This window comes from Poecile atricapillus, chromosome 11 (assembly GCF_030490865.1).
Source record: "Poecile atricapillus isolate bPoeAtr1 chromosome 11, bPoeAtr1.hap1, whole genome shotgun sequence".
Lineage (NCBI taxonomy): Eukaryota > Metazoa > Chordata > Aves > Passeriformes > Paridae > Poecile > Poecile atricapillus.
The window spans coordinates 6104815-6125703 of record NC_081259.1 but is presented as its reverse complement, the minus strand read 5'-3'; the positions used below and the strand labels follow the sequence as shown (position 1 = coordinate 6125703).

The window sequence follows — 20889 nt, the reverse complement described above, 5'->3', positions numbered from 1 at the left end:
TTATGCCAGCTCTAATTTCCAGCTCTTTGACACGAGCAACCATTTTTCTCTAAAAGGCTGAGATCACATGGCAGTGTGATAAATTTACTCCTGAAATGCACCATTAATAAATAATAAAGTGTTTATAAATATGCAAAATAGATTATTAGTCAATTCTATAAAATCTTTGCTACAGGAGCATAAAAGTGTGCCCTGCAGCTTGTATATCTATTATAAAAAAAAGAGGAAGGAACTAAAAAGAAATTCAGATTCCCTTTTTAACTTCCAAGCAGTAAACGCTGAATAACTTATTTCTGATAGTGATTATATTAAAAGCAAATCATTTGTTTCCTTGAACAGCAATGAACAATGCACTGCAAATACATGATTTTAAAAATATTATGTACGAGCAGAGGGACAGAGTATGTCCTTCATTTGAGCAGCTCATTAAATAGAATCTCTTCAGCAAGAGCCTTGCTCTGTCTGTGAGCGCCCTGAGCAGGACCACTCTTTTATTTAAGCTTAGAAAGCTTCAGGAGTGCTAAGAGCACCTAAAAATTCCTGCCTCTTAACTACAGGAGCTCAGATTGGAACATTAAATCATGGAATCAGAGAGTGGCTTGGATTGAAAGGGACTTTGAAGACCACCCAGTTCTGTGTGTTTGCCCATTGAGTCAGGCATGGGAAACGGCATTTCCTGAGGATCTCAGCATTGCTCTGGATAACCCCTGCCTTTCTAGCAAGACCCATCCTCATCAGTAGGTTGTTGCAGCAATGTTTTGCCTTGTTAGTCCAAAATAAAGAGATTTATTTCTCCTTTGCCACAGTTTTATCCTCAAGGGTGTTGTTAACCTGTACCGCAGGTAATGCACAGCGGTGGGAGGTGGGAGTCAGGAACCTGGGAATTTGGTGGCAGAAATACCATGGGAAGCTGGATGGCAAAAGGGACAGGAGGGGAAGAAGGGCAGGCACCACTGCATTCACTGGTGAGCTCTGAAAGCATTGCTGCACCATCAGCAAGAGGAACTGGTCTGACCCAAAACAAGTTATACACAGTAAAGGAAACAGGAGACTGTTTCCTTTTCATAAACAGACTGGGGATTTTTTTTCTGTTTACCTGAGAATCATCTTGGTGTCACTGGGATCTGTGCTGTACGAGTCCTTATGCAAGGAGATGGAGAGAACCAGGTAATTTCAGACACTGTCCAGAAGGCGCTACTGAGACAACTCTGCTGACAGCCAGGCAAAAATGAAGTGGGGAAATGTCAAATGTTCTTGACCTAAGCTTAAACTTTCATGAATTGAGGGCAGAGGGAGAGAAATGTATCTGTAAAGAAGAGCTTCTCTTCAGATAAATATGTTTGTATCAAGGCACAGACAGTCTGGAAATCTGTGGAGGGGAAACAGCTGGAGGAGGCAAAGGATTTGGAAGTGATGCTTCAAGGAATTGATGACAAAGAGTTTATTTTTGCTCAGCAGCAGTGCAGCAGTTATTTTGGGCTGGCAGCAGAAATGGTGAGGACCAGCCACATCAACACAGGCCCCTTTAACAGACTTGTTCCCTGGCAAGAAATGCACATCTGAAACTCACAGCTGAGGATTCACTGTGAGCAGGGCCAGTGAATCTGGAGGGGAGGTTGGCTTCTGTGATCCTACAGCCCAGAGAGAGTCTCTTTCCAATCTGGATGTAAGAGGGAATTGTGCCACAGTTATTTCACTGACATTTAGACTTGGCAGAAGAGTCCCCAGGGATGTTCTGTGCTTCTCAGCACAGGTCAGAGAAGATGTTTAAACTGGCGCATCTGGCTTCTGGAATTGGTAAAGGTCCTGGGCAGGTATCTGGTGCTAGACTGTTGATAGGACAGAATAACAACATATACATTGAATTAAATTATCTAGAAAGAGCCACTGCAAGAAGCTCAGAGGAGTCAGGATGAGCTTTAAGCAGATGATGTGTTACCCTTCACAGAAAAGCCTTAAAATAAATCGCCCTGGCTGAGGTGGTGGAGTAGGTCATCTAATCCTTATCCCTCCTCATCCTTCAAACCAACAGTTCCCCATCTGCACACGACAGAGCTGAAACCCTGGCCAGGGAATCTGAGTCCTTGTCCTTGTTTCACACTCAGATCAGTGGGTTCCCTCCATCACTGGGCAGCATGGATTGGGCAGAGATAGGCAACAACCAGGAGTGTGCTCTCAAGGTAGGGCTGGCAGCCTTTGAAGGCTGGCAATTAGGATTCTCCTTCCTTGTCCATATGCAGCCTAAGTGGGTTCTCCCCATGGAGCTGGAGGAAGCTGTGCTGCTGGGCCCCCACCGTGGAGGGAAGTGAAGGAACGAGGTGGCTGGAGATACCAGCATGGAGAGAGAAGCCTAGAAACCAGCTTTATGCCTCCTAAGCCATCAAAACCAGCATCTGGATTTTTAACACGCTTTGCTTCTTAGCATTAAAAGCATTGGGCACGCCTTCCATGCTGCTTTCTTGAGCTGAAGAGTTGTTTTCCATGAATTAGAAGTACTGTTTTGAAATACATTTGGCTCATCTAACACGCTGTGAGCAAACGGCCACGGGAGAAGTGAGCCAACCTGGAGTGGGTGTCTGTTTGAAACCAGAGCTAGAAGAGCTTCTGGCCTCTTCAAAATTGGTAATTGCCAGCTGATAGGGAGATTAACTATCCACAATGTTTCTGTGCAGCCTAGTTACAGACTACTCAGTCTTAAGCAATTAGAGCTGTTCCTGTTTCATATTCTTAATAGAGCTCGTTGTCAGGCATGATTCCAATCATCTCAGTGCTCAGCTCCTGTCTCTGATAGCATTTGCCACACGTCACTGACAATTCTGCAGTTATCAGTATCAAGGCATCCAAAGATCATTTACACTGAGACACAAGGAAGACACAAACCCCCCCCTGCCTTCTCCAGGGTTATAAATGTGAATTAGCTCTGTTCACTTAACCTCACTCCCGCACACAGACTCACTAATAAGAGCAGCAGCTTGTACGAGGGTGGTAACAGCCACCCACGGGAGAGGGGAAGCTTTGTTGTATTCTGGCCCATGCAGAACTCTTCTAGATACTGCAGAAACATCCCCTAAATGGGATGCATTTAGGAAAAAAAAATGTATTAAGACTTGCCTGAGAAAATCTTTGTTGCAGCTTTGGGCTTCCCCACGTCAAAATTCAGAAAGGGCTGAGCTGAGCCTTGCCCTTTCCTCACACAGCCTCAGGTGCAATCACCTTCATCAAACTCAGCTCTTCAGCTCTTACTTAGGTAATAATTTCCACAGGTCATTTGCTCATCTTCCACTTGAGACCCCATCAGAAAGGTAAGTACAGCAGTGATTGCAGCCTCTGCCTTTTGTTCTGTCACATCCTCACTCCTGCAGCCTGTGCTAAGAGCAGCCTGTCCCGTTTATCCAGCATTAGGCTAGGGCTTACCTTGAGGGGTCTTACAGCTTCCTACACAAACCAGCTTAGCTGCTCAACAGCTGGCTCAAGGCTGACAGCATTTTCTTGGGTATTTTGAATTAGATTGAGCTTCACTTTGCTGGCAGGACATAATTCAAAAGGCAGAGGTGGGACAGCAGCTGCCTCTTGTCTGCAGCAGTGAATTACTCTTAAGACTGTTCCTGAAGAGATTAAGACATCAAGGCAGAGAAATCATGTGGCACATGGCAGAGGAGAGAGGCAGAGCTAACCCATACACAGGGTGCTGGACCAGTCTGTCCTGCAGCTGCTCCAGAGCCCAGGAGTGTCTGCTCTCCATATCCAGGAGGAAAATAGTCCTCTGAGAACTGCTGAAAGTGTGGAATAAGCAGCCTCAGACTGCCCTGATCCTTACTTCCAGCACTTCAGCATCTTGCCATCCCCTGAAAGCCACAAGGCAAAATTGCTTCAGAGATGGGCAACTTCAACAAGCAAGTCTGGAGGGGAAGGAAGTGTTAAACAGCTGTGGTGTGACCTGGCCACCCCAGGGAGGGGACAGGGCTTGGCCCAGGGGTGCTCAGTCTGGGACAACAGGGCTGCAGTTTGTGGGCTCTGAGGTACCAAACACAGTCCTACAGTCAGAGGCACTGAGATCCCTTCACTATTGCAAAGGATTTTGCCTTTTGATCCCAGAAATAAGCCCATCTTCCTGATGGTTGATGGGGACCTTGTGTGATTAAACATATTCCTCCACCATGCTGCTAAAACCAGTTTTCCCCTTTGTCAGGCTCTGATTCAGAGTCACAGGACAAGGGGACATGCAACCCTCTAATAATGGAGCACACAAGTGCTCTGACATCCACCTCATTCCAAAAAGCAACACCCCTTTCCCATTTCTGCTTTAAATATAACACACACTACAGGGATTTCAACATGTTTAATGATGGCAGTTTCTACTGAAACAGGTGAAGTCCATTCAAACACAACCAATTTTTCCTTAAAAAAAGCTTTGGTCACGATGACAAATTCTTTTAAAAAAACTTCAAAGCAATTGCACAAAACTGAACACATGGTCCTGATAACTCCTCACACACAAACTGCAGCAACAGAAACTCATCTAACAAGGAAAAATCTTTAACAGAAACCACAGCCCACCACCCTGCAGAGATTATACCATGTACATGGAATTAGAGGAAACAGTTATAAACAAAGTGTTTTAGTTAATTAGTGTCTATGTCTAAGCTTCATTAGTGCCTGTAGACTCCTACAAGTAAGTTTGGCCTTAAGATAAACACTAGGGGATCACATCGTGTGCTGAACAAGTGTTTGCAGTCATCTCTGCAGCTTCCAGGGAATAAAAGGGGGGAAAAATGCAAACACAAAGCCTATCTGCGTACTTAGTTCTGCAGGTAAGCATGGCACACTGATTTCTGGCTTCTCAAGTGTAATCTCTGGTGACAGGGCTGTGGCTGGAGTAAAGCAGCTGCAATTCTGTGCAGGATTCTTCCTCCACATGCACAAAGGGAAAAGCCTCTGACTCACATACTCTGCCTCAGCCAGGAGTTGGTGGATTCTGTAAGCACTAAGTGAGCTACAGGCAGACAGCTGTAATAACATTTCTGTTTTCATTTTCTGTAACAAAAAAATATGCCTTTTAAAATGCTCTTCAACAAAGCAAGTTTGACTATGCAACACAAAATAGCAGCAGATACTAAGACACGTTACAGTCACAATCAGATTAAATCTGCAGTGTGAGATACACAGAACATTAAGGTTAAAAACTCATGTAGTGGTTAATGGCTATTTCTTCTCTGATGAACTCCTAGAACTACCTGAACCAAACAGTTCAAATCATTAAAACTATGTTTTAAACTGATTTCTACAATTAAAAAAATATTCATATATATATACTATTAGATGAGTCACGTCAAGTGCTCTTAAAATCTTAACTAAATATAGCTATAGAATATTTAACCAGACATTTTAAATCACATACAGCAAGTTTTGTAGAGGTAAACACTGCCTCACATTTGCAACAGCAACTGAATATCAGACAGAGCATTTGGATTATTTTCATGACCGTGAACAACTGGTCACGTTGACCTTTTACTTCCACTAAGCAGCTGCTGCTTCTCTATAAGCACTTTTTAGCTTATGGCACACAGTTTGGGACTTCCCCAAGGAGCCAGGAAATCCCAGCTGCCACTGAGCACCTCCATCTTCAACATCTTAAATATCTGGTCCCTGTCCACCATTGAGATTTGGCCATGTTGTGAAAATAGTGGTTTGGCTTTTATTTTTAAGCTACAAGCAAGGGGAGCAGAGGGCCTTTGCCAGCCTAACTCAGCAAATGACCTGAAGCTGCTGGAAAACCTGATTTAGGAACCGACTTGCCCTCAGAAGGGAGAAGTGCCCTTCATGCATCATTTCTTCTCATCTCTCTCCTACGTAACTTGGTCTTGCCTTTCTTTTGTGTAAAGAGATGGTTTCATTCCCTGTCCCCCACTCTGAGAGTGCCTGATGCTCAGTTTAATGAGCGTGGCAGGAGAGTGGGCATGAGCACGTTGCCATGGTGCCTGCACAGACAGGGCAGCCACCTCATCCCGTCCCCTCCTTCCACAAATGCAAACAAAAGCTTTCAACCTCCCTCTCTCCACTCAGCATTGCCACTTCTCTGACTTCAAAAGGGCTTGGTCTGCTCAGGAAGTTCAATTCCCAGCCTTCAAAGTCTTGCAGCCCTGAAGAAACTCAGTATTTCCTTCTGGAGAATCCAGCCTAGAGCCTGAAACCTGTTTTACCAAGCTGGGGAAAGAGCTCCAGACCTCACCTCAACCTGCAGCACTGTTCCCCTCTGCTCCCTGTGGCTCCTACCAGCCAGAACAACCTGCCCAGCACATCTTCACCTCGCAGCTGACATGTCAAATATTGCTTGGTAACAGTGGCACAGAATGACTCAAACTATTCCATGAATGAAAATAACAGAGCATTTTATATTGCCTTGATGACTAATATTAACACAACAGTCTGCTTTGGGATTTTTCCATCCAGGCTGAGTTGGCTGTCTGCAAAGCCTTTGCTGAGTCACGGCTAGGGAAAGCAAGCTGTGGTATGGCAGCTGCTGGGATGAATGCACAAGGCTGCTGGAAAGGAAACAAAATTCCCCTTCACCTCCTTTTACTGACTGAAGGGCCAAGGGGAACCACACAGAACTGGCACAGGTCATGGTATCATGACAAAACAGTTTGGTTTCTCAACAAGCCTCAAATCTCAATAGGGCTTTAAAAAAATAAAAAAAAATCCCAAAAGTGGCAGCCTGTTGCAAAGCTGGTGCTTTGCCAGCAACTGCAGTCTCCTTGAGGGATTGCAAACTGCAAGGCTGGGAAAGGGTCAAGCAAACAGTGGGACAATCCTAAAACAATGGGGAAAGATGTGTTCCCCAAGAAAAGCAAGGTTCCAGCCAGCTTAAAAACCCAAAATAGAAGGTGTTAAGGAGTGCAGTAAACAGTAAAGTCTGAACTTCATCTGTGGTTACTCTAAAGGAAAACCACAAATAAAGAAACTAACCCAGTTAGGTCTGCCCTTTCTACCGCTGGCCTGGAATGCCTGGATGCCTGTGGTCTCCCAAACCCGACCTTTCCAGATGCAGCAATCTAATTCCCACAGTGTCATCCCACAGCTCTGACCTCTGCAGCACAAAGTACAGCAGGGAGCAATGGCTAAAAATGAATCCTTGAGTTAAATGAGCTTTGTCAAGCAGGTAGTAAGGGAAAACTTCCAGTTTGACAGAGAATAACATCACTTACATGAAGCTTCCATGAAAAATAAAACATGTTCTCTCTGCAATCAAATCATTCCACATGAAGACTTACTTTGCTTAGAAAAAGGTAATGAATTGTAGACAAGTTACAGTCAGCACAGGACAGTACAAAACACTGGTTTTACTCCCAGTGGAAGGGCAGAAAATTACAAAAATATATCTTCTTTAGTCCAAGATTGTAGTTTAGAGTATGCCTGATTCTTCCTATTTCCCTGTGGTCTCACTTACTGAAGTTGATCTGATCAGAGCTCCTTGGGACAATGAGAGTGTCATCATGAAAACTTAGTGCAATTCTTGTTTTAAAAAAAAAAATCAGTAGCAAGTCAAGAAAATTTCCTACATGAGTCAACCTCCCAACCCCTTCCTACCCAAATCCCTACACCAAACATAGCGTGGCATTTCAGCATGGCTTATATTTTTACCATCTTAAGTCCTAAGTCACCTCTGTAAGGCCCAAAAATACTTCTGGATTTTGTTTTTTTTTAAACACATGATCCGTTCAACAGTGACCAAAGTTTAACAGTGACAGAAGTGTGGAATTAGGATTTTAGAAAATAAGTCCTTGGGGCAGCTTAGTTTAATCTTCCTTGTCTTCCTCCTTCTGAAAAACGTATGTAGAACAAAAGGAGCTGTGCCTTGTCATGCTTTGGTGACACTGCAGCCCTCCTAAAGCGAGAGCAAAGAGGAACTCTGGTCATTCCAACACAGGAGCTGGGACACCAGGGAACCAAATGGTGCTGTTCTAGTCAGAAGATCCACAGCCTGCTGTACAAACAGCACCTCGAGGAGGTGAGGCTTGGTTTGGTTGTAATGCTGCAGAGATGAAAGCCTCCCCTTTCACAGTTATGGGTTCAGCAGGTCCCTCGACAGCAGAATGACGTCTTGCAGGGCACCGATGCTCCACGGAGCTGCTTTACCTGGAAAGCAGAAGAATTAGAGCAGCTGGAGATTTGCAATTAAAATTACTCACAGGCAGAGATGAAAACCCACGTGCAAAATGGAAAAAACAATCCTAATGGCCACAAAGGAAAAGGCAGCATCATTCACTGGGATTACCAGCAGTCTCCTCCAGCAGTTTGTGTGTCTGGTGACAGTGATGGGATGTTAGTGCCATGCCAGGAGGAGAGATACCAAGGGAAGACAAAAGCAGAGTTAGATGAGAGAAAGGCCAGATGCTTGAAGATCCTGTCACTGTGCAGAGCAGAGAAGTGAATGTGCACAGGGAGACAAATGAAACCACATCCTGCACCTCACAGCTTTTACACACCAGTGCACCCCTTATCCACCAACACACATGTAGCATTCTCCTTGCCATGGACACTCCTCCTGATGCCCTACTGCCTTAACTGCTTCAGGGTTCAAAAAAAATCTTAACAGGAGCTTGTTACACTCCAGGAAGGTGAGAGCACTCCCATAGGACTGCAAGAGCAGCAAAACATGGTGTGCTCTGCAACAACTGTCACAGTAGCATCAGGAAAGAACTGGCCTTCAAAACCCAGTAAAAATTGCTTTTTGACCATCTCTTTTTCTCCCCTGCTGTGGGCCTATGGGAAATCCTTAACAGCAGCACCAAAGCTTCAGCAATTTGTTGTATTTATAGTGAGCTGCTGCCTGTGTTAGTGATTTGCACCCCCTTCAGATGAGGATAAATGATACCCCTCCATTTACACACAACTTGTCACTGCTGCCTGCTGGGGAAAAAAAATAAGTTGCTATAAACCCCAGTACAATTCACCTGGCATCATCCAGAATTGCCTGCAGCTTTCACTGCAAAAAAAAAAATCCGTTAGAGATGGTCCCTTGAGAGTGAACACCTCGCAGTAACAACAGAACAATTCCATGCTCCATTCAGAGCTGCATGCAGTCAGGATCTGGAAAGGATGTAGTCCTAGAGAAGGCACCAATAGCATAACCCTTATTTTACAGAGACTCCCAAGACTCGAGTACATCAAAGGCTGAGCCCTGCAACTGTGTTGAAGATGTTTCTCTACAGTTCCATGCTATCAGTGCCTGAAAAAGGGATGAATCCAGAATCCAGCCCTTACATGTTTCCTTTAAAACATCCTGCAAGCTCTCAAAAGCCCTTTAGACCCACAATGGTTGAATAAATATTCCTGTCCTGTTCCCTTAGCCTACCACTGCTCCTTACACATAAATCTTTCTCCTTTCAAGAGCACTTTGGAAGATGCATTCCTAAACCACTTCTGCGTTCTGCTGGTGCTGCTGCTGCTGTTAGAGGATAAATGACAATCCATAGGGAAAACAAACTGAGGAATTTTACTCAGCCGACAGGAAGGACAGAGGCTTCAATCTGCCCCAAGAAAAACTTTTTATCAGTATTTATTTAGGAGCCTGACATCAGGACTAGCATTTAAATTCCAATTTCTTTCCCCAGCTCTGCGCTGGCACATGGCACATATCGCCCTGGACAGTTGTGAAATTCCCCCAGCTGGGCTCAGCAAACGAAGCAAGAGCAGAACTTGCTGCCTCCAACAGCTGCAAGTCAGCAGGGAGAGGAGTCACTGCTGATATCCCAGATTACTGAAGTGCTTTCAAAGCCTTTCATGTGCAAGGCGCCACGGAATTTATTCAGAACTTGTTTTCAGTTTCCTATTGAAGCTGACAAGAAATCCCCCAATGAGCTTCGCTAGAGTTAATAAGCTTAACAAGCTAACAATTTTATTTACCTTTTCAGAAACTGGTACTTTTTGCAGCTGTTTTAATCTCTTTTCTCTTATTACACACAAAAAAGCAGAGTGCTCTGTGATGAGGGATGGACACCAGTTTGCTGGGGATGTTTGCCTGTAACCTACTTTACTCCACTGCTCTCTACTCAAGTATCCCTGAGTGCCAAAAGCCTGATGAATCAATGGCTTAGCTCCATCAAGAGATCACAGAACCCATGCAAATTCCCCTTGCCTTCCTGAAAGAAAGTGCTAAAGGAGCAAAGAGGAGAGGGAAATCTTCAAATCAAAATCTATTTGTGAGATGAGAAAAAGCACATATGGAGGATGGGATTTAGCTTCCCACTAACTCATTTTTGAAGATGTGCAGCAAATCCCATCATAAAACTTGGAAAAACATCTGACATCTGGGAAATGATGACCAATATAGTTCATATGATCCAGAAATCAACTGGACAAGAATGCTCTTTGGCCTTCAGCACAGATTTGGTGATCAAGAAACAACACTCTTTCCATTGCTCCATATACTTTCTTTGTGTAGCTCTATAATAATTTCAGAACAATTCCTGAACTTTTTATCCAAATGTCTCTCTCAATATAAGAGCAAATACACAAAAAACCCACACATATTAAAACAGTGGTTTCCATGAAGCTTTTTAAGGAGGTGTCAATGTCCAGGTGATCTGGCACTTTTACTCTGTGACAATCTTTGTTTTATACTTTCTGCCTCTTTTCACACAGAAATTGTGCCTGCAGGATTAGAGGCCATTGACAGAGCTGCTTCCCTGCTACTGGAATGAGGTTGCAAAAAGGAGATCTGATCCAGCACACATTCAACAGAGGCAGCAGTGGACGGCTTTTGCATCCACAGAAAGGACTGTGTTTGGGTAAGATTTTGAAGTGGTCTCATTAGTCTGCCTTACTGGAGGAAGGTGGTTATTTCTTGTTGCTCCACTGCCCAAGGGAAGCCAGGGAGGCACCTACTGGGAGCCTAAAACCTTAAAGCCTCATGAAAAAAAATGGAAGAAAATAGCAACGACCTTCATCCAACAGCCCAATTTACACTGTCTGCTGTTCTTTGATGCCTCATGTAAGACTGGAAACAAATCCGCACAAGGACAAAGCATTAAAGGAAAGAAAATTAACTGCACGAGAACCAATTGGAGAGGTAAATGTCGCTTCTCCCCTGTTGCTGCTCCACACCAACTGCCTTTTAATTAGAGAGCTGTTTGCATTACATGGGGAGAGAGCACAGAATCTCAATTACTCCCCCAAATACAGATGAAAGCCAGCATGGATCTTTCAGCAATAGGAGGGCATCTCAAATAAACCAGCTCAGAGCCTCCCACACCATGAATATCAGCTTGGGGGGTAAGGGAGGACTGGGGCAGATACCCCAAGAGAAGACCTGTTAGAAGTCTGTTCCCTAACTCCCTGTGGGCAAGTCTGAGCTGCCCTTTCTGCAGCTCTGTCCCTCTCTTCCCATCTGAACACAAGCACCTAAGAAAAATGTCCTGACTAGTTTAATGGGGTTGTCAGTGGTCAAACTCAGCAACTCCAATTTGAAAAGGAGTCTCTTTACTGGAGACAGGATTTGTGAACAGTTTGAGATATACTCTCCAAGCTGCACAAAGGAACCAGAGAGCCTGACACCTTTTACAGCAAATGTATCCTCAAAGAAGCTTTCCCAAAACCACCACTGCTAAGGGGCTGTCTGTAAGATGATCTTCCCCTCCAAACTGAGTAACTCTGTTTGAGCTAAACAGAAGTATGCCTGAAAAAGCAAGGACTGCAGAAAATGTGCAATTTAATAGCTGTTGCACTGTGGCAGAAAGGAGGAATTCCCACAGCTGAAAAGAGGACTGGTTGGCCAAGAACAGCAACCCAGGATGAGCCAGTACCTTCAGTGATAGCAGCAGAGTTCCTGCTCCAGGGAAGCAACTCAGATAACATGAACACAGCTCTCAAGAGACAAATGCTCTCCAGCAAGCTCTCTTTGTTCATCCACTATTTCACTATTAGACATCTTGTCCTGAAGCACTGCCATGACTGAGATTCTTCTGTTCTCACTCTTTGGGGAAAAAACCCCTCAGATCCCATTTCCAAAAGTTCACAGAGAAAGTATGGAGTTAAAAGGAAAAGGGTGGGACATGGTGGCTGTTTAAACAGCCATGTCAACTCAGACCTCTGCACTCTGGGTTTAACAAAGCTCAATCACAACCTGCACAAGCTGAAATTATTAGAGCAAACACAGGGCAGCTACAGGGAATGGCAAAAGTCAGGTAAGGACTGATAGGAATCTTCTAAACCAAAAATTAATTGTCTACACATAAAGGCTTGACTCACACCCTTCATTGTTTCATGGCTCCCAACTATTTCCTGATTTTAACAGAGAGCCAATGCAATGATTTGGGAAACAACCAGGGGAGCATATGGGTGTGTGTGGTTCAGATGTTGGCACACGTGCTCGGAGCAGATGTGGTGTTCCCCCTTTTCCAAATTTATGAGATGGGCAGTGTCAGTAAAGTTTGTAAAATCTCCAGTTAGAAGATGTCAAGATCTGCATTTTTATAATTAGGAAAGTTTATTTCAGCCAAAGTAGGACAGATTTTAGAGCAGGCCTTATTTGGATTAGAACACAACTTGAATAGTGTACATGGCTTGATGCAAATAAAAATAAGAGATTGCAGATACTCTGATGCCATAAATCAACAAGCAGCATCTTTATGCGCTGAGTTGTTGCCATAAATCTTCAGGCCCAGAATAGGCAGCAGAAGTTTTGGGTTGTCACACCACTTCCATCTCAAAAAGACAAACATATTTAAGGAAAGTTTGTTGCTAAGGGATAACTGCTAACAGCATCAGTGAGGACCCACAGTCCTCTCCGTGTCACAGACCAGCACAGGAGAACTCCAGTACAAATCTTGTGGAGATTCATTCTGATTTCCCTCCCAGGCTCACAGCAACAGCAGTGCCTGGGAAAGCAGCCCTGGATCCACGACCCTTGATCCACAGCCCTTCATCCAGTGTGAGCACACAGGAACGACTGCCAGCAGCTACCCGAGAGGGGAAGTTCAGTCTGTCAAACCCTGTCAGCTATCTGGGACACGTGTATCCCGTTGTGCTGCTCTGCAGGGGAAAGAGGAGTGCAGACAGCCCGGGGTAGTGCCAGGGTTATTGCAGGAGCAGGGAAGGGCAGAGCCGTGTGTGCTGGGAACAGGCTGAGGAGCGCAAAGGAAAGGGATAATGCTTGGGCAAAGAGAGAGACGGTGACTGCCTCATCCCTGCCAAGTTAGCCCAGTAGAGAAATAAAGGAGCTGTCTTCACTAGCAAGAGCTCAGTGAGCAAGTCTAACCAGATGGATGGCAGCAGTACCTGTATTTCACATCAAAAACTGTTGAGTCTTCGTCCTCGTCGTCTTCTTCATTCAGAGGAGCCATTTCTACCCGCTCGGCTGGGGTGGTGATTATGTCGTACTTCCTGGTCTTCTTAATCCTCTTGCCAGACCTGAAATACAGAGGTGGGAAAGATTGCCTTTATGGAGTATTCCTTGGAGAGGCTGAAGCTGCTCCCACCAGCTCTGACTCTGTTGGATTCTGACCCCCCTAAGAGGAACACTGCAGAACCAGCCTCTGTCCCTTCCTGCTGCCTTTCCAAGGCCACTGTTTGTGCCTGTGTGTGGAGCAGTTTCTCATCAGCTGCAATCCAGAACAACGTCAGTCTTTCCACTGCTGACAAACCAGAGATGCTCTGGCACCCAGGGCAGGCACACGAACGCCGCAGCTACCACGTGCTCCTGCTGCCACACTCAATAAGTGAGACATGGGCTTAATCAGCTGAAGCAGCCAGTGGTTTAGTGAACATGTTCAGATGAGAAAGCACAGGTTAAGCCCTGCTGAGCCATGGGAATGTTCTAGGCAGGATTAGGAGCAAGGAGGTGATGCTGTCTGGGTACAAACAGCCTGCTTGCTTTCCTTGCAGTCAGGCCAAGCTCAGGACTCCCACAGCAACAACCTTGAGTCTCATCTGAAGCAGTTTTAGGCTCCATCTGTGCAAGTGCTATGAAAAATAATCAACCATCGTTCAAAGCTAACTGTACCTTCCACCATTCCTCCCACAGATGCCAGCCTTACTTTCCTTTGGAAATGGAGATGCTCACACACCTGCACATCCCATGGTTTTGAGAGATCTGTTTTCTAACACTTACTTTCAATTAAATTAATAAACACTTGGTGTGTGGTCTTTCAACTTATTCTCTGCCTCTAGCTTGAATTCCATTGTTTTTTTTTATTTCACCTATTGTTTTCATGCATACTAGGAAGGTCAAACGGCTCATGCATGAATGCATTTTTGTGATTATACATTCAAGAACATGTTGATGTGTACTCGGCCAGCCTTCGGGAAGAAAAGTGGATTGTTTTGGTTAACAAAATACAGAACTTTCCCCTACACCTTTTAGCAAACAAAACTGCTACCTGCCAAGCATGACAAGGGAGTTGGTGCAGGCAGCAGCAAGCGGCCCAGCAGATTTTTGGTAATCACAGCTAGTGTTCTGAGCAGTCAGCATGCCTCAAGTGCTCTTTCACTCTCAAGAAGCCTTCCCCTGGCATGTCATGCGAGGTATGCCAGATTCAGAAGCACAGCTTTTGCCTCAAGAAGTCTTTAAACAGCAACAGGAACTGGGGTGTGAGCACTGCAGTGACACTGGGACTCCAGCCCTGAGTGTGCATCTCCACCACAGTGGTACCTTCCAAGCTTAAAGAAATTTAAATCAGTGACCAGCTCTGACATGGAAATCTCAGTACCTCTGCCAAGCACTGCTTTTGGGCAGCAGTCCAAGGCTGAACAAACAGGTCCCAGCCCTTGGGATGAAGCAGTTTGCATTTCCTCCCTGTTCTGAAGGCTGAGGTTGCTTCAGGAGTGAGGAAGAAGTCACCTCCTGGTCTAATCTTTAGAGCTATCTGTGCTGCTGTGTCACGCAGAGCACGGGGTGGTTTGTTCTTTTACTGCTGTTGTTGAAGCAAGCAATTTTATAGCCAGTACAGTAGGACTCTTAACCCAAACACTTGAAAATCATTTTGAAACCACTTCTCTGTTACTCTGCTTCCCTGCTCAAAATTGGCAGCAAAGTGATGAAGGGAGGTCTCCTCTTGCAACTAAAGCATTGTTTTTACAAGAAATATTTACTCATCCTGGGAAGCTTAAATACAGACCAAGACTAACCTGTCAGAACTAAGCAAGTCCAGCCTTACCACTCTGCACTCACATCCAGGCTACAGGGGATTTCCATGGGTTTCATTTAAGATCCTACCCAAGTATCAGGCCCACTTTACTGAGACCCCCTCCTCCTTCATTCCCTCCATTAGAAAATGTAACTTATTCCACAGAGTTCATCTTAAAACTGTTAATGGAGTGGTTGAAGAAATTACTGCAGAACAGGTATTTTTAGAAATGAGAAACTAGAATCCTTTTGCCTCCAGCCATTAATTAGTCTATTTGGGCTACACTTTCAAGAGAACCTGCAGCAGAACTCACTGTACAGTGACCTATTAATCCCCACAACCTCACTTAATGATGGTGCTCATCTAAGATAGGGAGGAAGCTCATTTTGCTGCTGGTTTTTGGCTAAGCTGCTACAACCAGTTGTTCGCCATTGATAAGGCAAAAAGGTCCTTCCCTGCCACCCCTTTCTCAATCCATTCCACCCCAGATTATCTAGCTAATTTGTCATTAATCTGCTTTCCAGCAGTCCGTTTTCTCATTTGCTCATTTGCACAACTTCCCCAGGCTTCATAAATACCAGAAGAATTACCAAAGCTAACTTTGCAGGAAAGCCTTGGAAGTCTCCCTACATGCACACTGAATAAAGCTGCATGTCAGGAAATTGTTTCACGTTAAAACTCCTGAACCTCAGTGGGATCCCTGTAACCATCAGCAATGACAGCACAAAAAGGAAAAGCACTTTATTCAGCAGGTGAGACCAGGCAGCAGAATCAGCGGAGCAGCACGGGGCAGGAACTACAGAATACAAATGTTCCGTGAACTTTGGAGACCTCCTGGACAGGATCAGGACACATTAGACCTCATGGGCAAACAGAGTCTCTCCTTTCCAGCCACATTCATTTTGTGGGGTTTTTTAAAAGCAAACAAGAAGCATGCTGGAAGCTGTGGTCATTTTGGCCCTTGCACAATGACAGTGCACCCCCCCAAGTGGTTTAGCCAGGGTAGAAGTGGTTCTGGGTAGTTTAGCACAGAAAACCATCGTCCACTTTAAAAAATCCTGTTGCTTCTGCTGATTCAGCCAGCCCCTGTAATTAGGAAGGAATGCTACAGGTCTTGCCCAGAATTATGAGGAAAGAAAACCCAGGTTAAATGGGGGCAGGGACATTAACCTTGTCCTACAGACCCAATGGTGAGGCACCACACACCACACCAGGGTCTGCCTGGTCCACCCGAAATCAGATGCACATCCCTCTCCAGACCACAGGGAAGGACAATACACAGAGAGCAGAACGCTGACTTTGTGTCTGTACTTTGACCGGGGGCTATTTTGATCAAGCACCAGTCATATGCAGCACTTCATCCTCCTTTCTGAGGCATCATGTGGTGGGGTAAGTGCTCGAATCAACTCACTAGTTCATTGTATTATTTACGCCTCTAATCTATTTTAGTCCACAACCCTGACATTCACAGATTATTCTTTTCCTGACCCAGAGAGAGAGGTCTCCGCATTTCTTACCTCCTGCTAAGAGATGAAGAGCAAGGGGACCATCCCCTGGAAAGAAAAAAAAACAACAAACCCTCACTCAAAAAAACCCTTATCCCTTCTAAGTAGAGTGCTTACTGGAAATGTGATTAAGCCAGTCCCTCCTAGAACTGCAGCGATGTTATATCCGGAATGGAATTAGGACCGGTTTATTTCCTGTTAATGGACTCCCTAGCAGTTAAAAATTTAAAAAAAAAAATTATGGAACTATAAACCTCAGGAAACTCCAGGCTTCCCACCAGCTGATGACTTAGATCAGCAACATTTATGTTGATCTCTCTGGGTATCTCTGCTCTCTGGATGGTGCTGTATACAACAAAGTTGAAGCACTAAGCCAAACCCTTGTGTTTTCTGGAGATGGGGACGTAGTGACAGGACAAGGAGGAGCAGTTTCCAACTAAAAGACAGCAGGTTTAAATTAGATATCAGGAAGAAATTCTTTACTGTGAGGGTGGTGGTGAGGCCCTGGCACAGGCTGCCAAGAAAATCTTTGGCTGCCCCATTTCTGGAAGTGTTCAAGTCCAGGTTGGGTGGGGCTTGGAGCAACCTGGTCTAGTGGAAAGTGTCCCTGCCTACACAGAGGGGTTGAAATGATCATTGGGGTCCCTTCCAGCCCTAACTGTGATTCTATGATTCCATGATCAATGCTGCTGCCTGCCCAGGGCTTTCAATATAGGTCACAGATATACGTTTTGGGGTTGGATGTTTGGTTGATTTTTTTTTAATTCTCTATTTAACATAATTTAATCTAAGTTTTTCTTTCCTGTTGCTGGCAGAAGCCTTGTCTTTGCTGGAGTACCGTAACTGGTTATAATGCAATTAATTTTAAATCAGTAAAACTCTCTGGGGTTAAGCCTTGGATGGCCTGGAGCAACTGTCCAGCTCATAGAACAACGAGTCTTTTCTCTTATGATCATATGCTTGAAACTCTCTCCTCAATCTCATTTATACCACTTTTGCTATTACTGGAAAACTAAGCTTAAAGTGGTACTTGAGGAAGAAATCAAAAGTGAACAAGAAGGAAAATAATAAAGCAATGAGATGCAAAATAAGCAAATAGCTTTTCTCTAAAAATCTGGATGTACAACAGCTTTTCCATCCTGCATTCTGTTTGTTCCAGGGCAGGTCAAGAAATGATGTGAACACTTATAGAGCAGAGTTTACTGCAACTAAAGCTTTGGGTTGCTCTCAGCTGGCCCACTGGAGCAAAAGTAACTGATCAGGTTTCCCTAGAAGGCACACGGTCTACCAGCACAGTTGGGCACATCTGAAAAATTATGTTTCCTGTGAGCTGATCCCAAGAATTGCATTGCAATGGAATGAACCGAGCTGCAACGGGGGAGAGAAACGGGGCAGAACACAGAGGTAAAAAGGCAAAATCCAAAATACTGATCAAAGAGTGAGTTTAGCCACACACAATCTGTTGCAAGACACTGTGTTTCTTGGTAATGCAAACTACCCAACTATTTGAGAATAACACGGAATTTGGTTTGCTGTGGAAACGGTTTTGGGTTGGGAGTACGCAGAGCCCACTGGTGTAGGAAAGAAAGCAAACCCAGGACTGAGCTTGCAAAATAGAATAAATAAATAAATACTACAGCAAAATAGACCTTGCCACATGCAGACAAATAGCCAAGTCTTGGCTGACCTTCATAAACCCCCGCAGCCATAGAGGGAAAGGGAATTCAGACCACTTTGGTGTGACACCACATTCTGCACCACACGACCATCAGTTGAATTCAGAGCATAACATTTCCAAAAAGGAATTAAGAGGAATCTCTGAGTGTTGCCTTAAGAACTGAGCTGAAAGCTAGAGAAATATATCTATTCCTACTCAAAAAAGGAAAATAATATCAACAGAAAAACATGTAAAAATGAGACGTATATAAAAATAAAATGTATAAAATATTAATCTGACACCTGTGACGAGTATCTGGACAATCACTGGTTTATTTCATCTCTACAATCCATATAGAAGGATAATTTACTTCCAGCAACACAGAACAATTTCACAGTGAAAGTTTAATCAAGGATTGGATTTCAGCAAAATCTCTTTAATAGGAATCCATGACTCTTCAGAAAAATAATCACAATGTTTTTGACTAAGTGTGAACAAAGCTTGTATTCTGATGGAGAAAAGCTTTACATTTATTGAGGGTAAATCCCTTATCTCTTCTGCAACAGAATCTCCACTGATCTGTGTTGTCAGCTACAAGTGTGACGCTGTACAAACATACCTGTTGGTATTCTTGTCTCGTTTGCAGCTGGGATAACTGTTTACAAATAAGTGCTCTGTCAGATAAAGAAACATACTCAGAAGCCAACAGCTTAATTTTCCCATTCTCCAGCAGGTTCTACCAAAGATATACAAGACATCTCAGAGGGTGTTTATTTTAACGCATCCTTAATGCTGCATTAACTCTGATCAGCTGTATAATGACGACTTTGACATGGAAGAATAAATCCATCTTTCCCAAGGTGACTTTAACTTGGACCTGTTTTTGCTGATAATGGTATAGGGAAGGCCTTTAAAGGTTATCAGTTTGACTTCTTTGGCTACCAATATTCAGCCAGGTCTCCTTGACACAAGGTATCATACTTTAATGCTATTCTATGCTTTATGCTCAGAAGAAACTGGCAAAGAAAATAAACTCTCCAAGATCACACAGAGCTAGGAGTAGAAACTTAGTGCAGAATGAAAAGCCTTAGTTATAGACGTCCTAATTCTAGCTCATATAACCTCTACCAGTTCTTCTGTTTGTCTGTGACAACTCTGTACAGCTGCAAAGCAGACATATTGATTAAAAAAAAAACCCAAAACTCTTCAACACTTTATTGGGCTCTCCCAAACCGTATCACTTTATGAGCACATTTATTTGCATTGCCTTTGCCAGCTGCTGCACACACTTAAGTAGAATACAGTTAAATGTCAATTTCTTCAGAAAGCGTCAGGCCTGATCATTTCGGTTTATAGACCACACTTTGGAATACTACCATCGTGAACGCTGCCCTTCCCACATGGAATTAGTTTAAAGTAGGAGAAGCAGAGCATTCAGCCATGCACAAAGGAGCTACCCGAACACAGAACAAGGAAGAATTTGCCAACTCCACTTGTTCAGCCGCTTCTGTCACCTGAGCCACGGCTTCGCCTCCTCCCGCCGCCGAGCGCCAGCTGTTCCCGTCTCTTTCCGGCTGTCCCTGCCCAGCATTCGGACACCGAGCTGTGACACTTCGCCATCTGGGCCGGATCTCCGGCTGGGCTTGGAGCATCTCCATGTCCAGGCAGCCCACGGCTCCCTGGGCACCCATCCCAGCGCCCCCCGCCGCCACCAACCCCACCTATTCCAGGTGTTCCAAGGGAGTCTCACGCGTTCCACACTCCAGCGCCCACCGTGGCCCCACGCAGCGAGTGTACCCAGGCTGGAAAATCCCACTTGGAGCTCAGCTCCTGCCCCGAGTTCCTGCGAGAAAGGAGGAAGGCGCGGGCTTGCCAGGCCGGCAGCCCCGCACGGCTCCCCAGGGGCCGCTGGGCCAGCCACACACGCCGCGCTTGAGGCCGGGCTTCCAGCACATCATTAGCAGGTTATATAATATATCATTATATGAAAGATACGGCTTATATATATAAATAATAAACCAGGAGATGCTTTCCCCCGTTCCGGCCCTTCGGCCGGAGCCCCCGATGGCGGGTGTCCCCCGTGCCCCACCGGGTCCGGGCTGACGCGGGCGGTCCCCACCTGAAGACGCGGAGCAGGAGGCAGCCGATGAGCGCGGCCGTGAGCGCGCAGGCCCCGATGACGGCGGCTTTGAGCGCGGAGAGGTCGCGGAGCATCGCGGGCACGGGGCTGAGCCGGGCCCCGCTGTGGTTGCCGGGGCCCGGCGCGGCGGGCGGGCGGCTGCCGTTGCCCGCCGGCGGCTCCAGGCTGCCGCGGGCGGCGGGCGCGGCGGGCAGCAGCAGCGGCAGCAGCAGCGAGGCCGCGAGCAGCGGCAGCGGGGCGGCGGCGGGGCGCATCCTGCCCGCTGCGGTGCCCCGGCTCCAGCCGCGCCGCGCCGAGCCCCGGAAGGCAGCGCCGGCCGGCCCGGCCCGGCCCCCGCCCCCCGAGAGAGAGGCACCGCCTCCCGCCGCCGGGGCCCCGCGGCCGGGCACGGCCGGGACCGGGGCAGGGGCCGGGGCCTCCTCGCCCGGAGCTGCCCGCGGCCTCCCCAGTGCCTCGGGACCC

The 20889-nt window shown here is 45.7% G+C and overlaps 1 protein-coding gene across 2 annotated transcripts; it reads right to left on the bottom strand.

The window, feature by feature from the left end:
- Window positions 1-4324: 4324 nt before the first annotated feature.
- FAM174B (family with sequence similarity 174 member B) lies at window positions 4325-20753 on the bottom strand. Of its 2 annotated transcripts, none has more exons than XM_058847003.1 (3): window positions 20407-20753; window positions 13279-13410; window positions 4325-8136 (listed from the first exon to the last, which is right to left on the bottom strand). In XM_058847003.1, exons 1-3 carry the CDS (start codon window positions 20679-20681, stop codon window positions 8133-8135), a joined length of 411 nt encoding a protein of 136 aa, XP_058702986.1. In that variant the 5' UTR covers window positions 20682-20753; the 3' UTR covers window positions 4325-8132. The 2 variants fall into 2 exon arrangements, with proteins under 2 accessions (XP_058702986.1, XP_058702987.1); XM_058847004.1 differs by lacking the exons at window positions 4325-8136; window positions 13279-13410 and adding exons at window positions 18609-19867; window positions 20009-20130.
- Window positions 20754-20889: the final 136 nt, after the last annotated feature.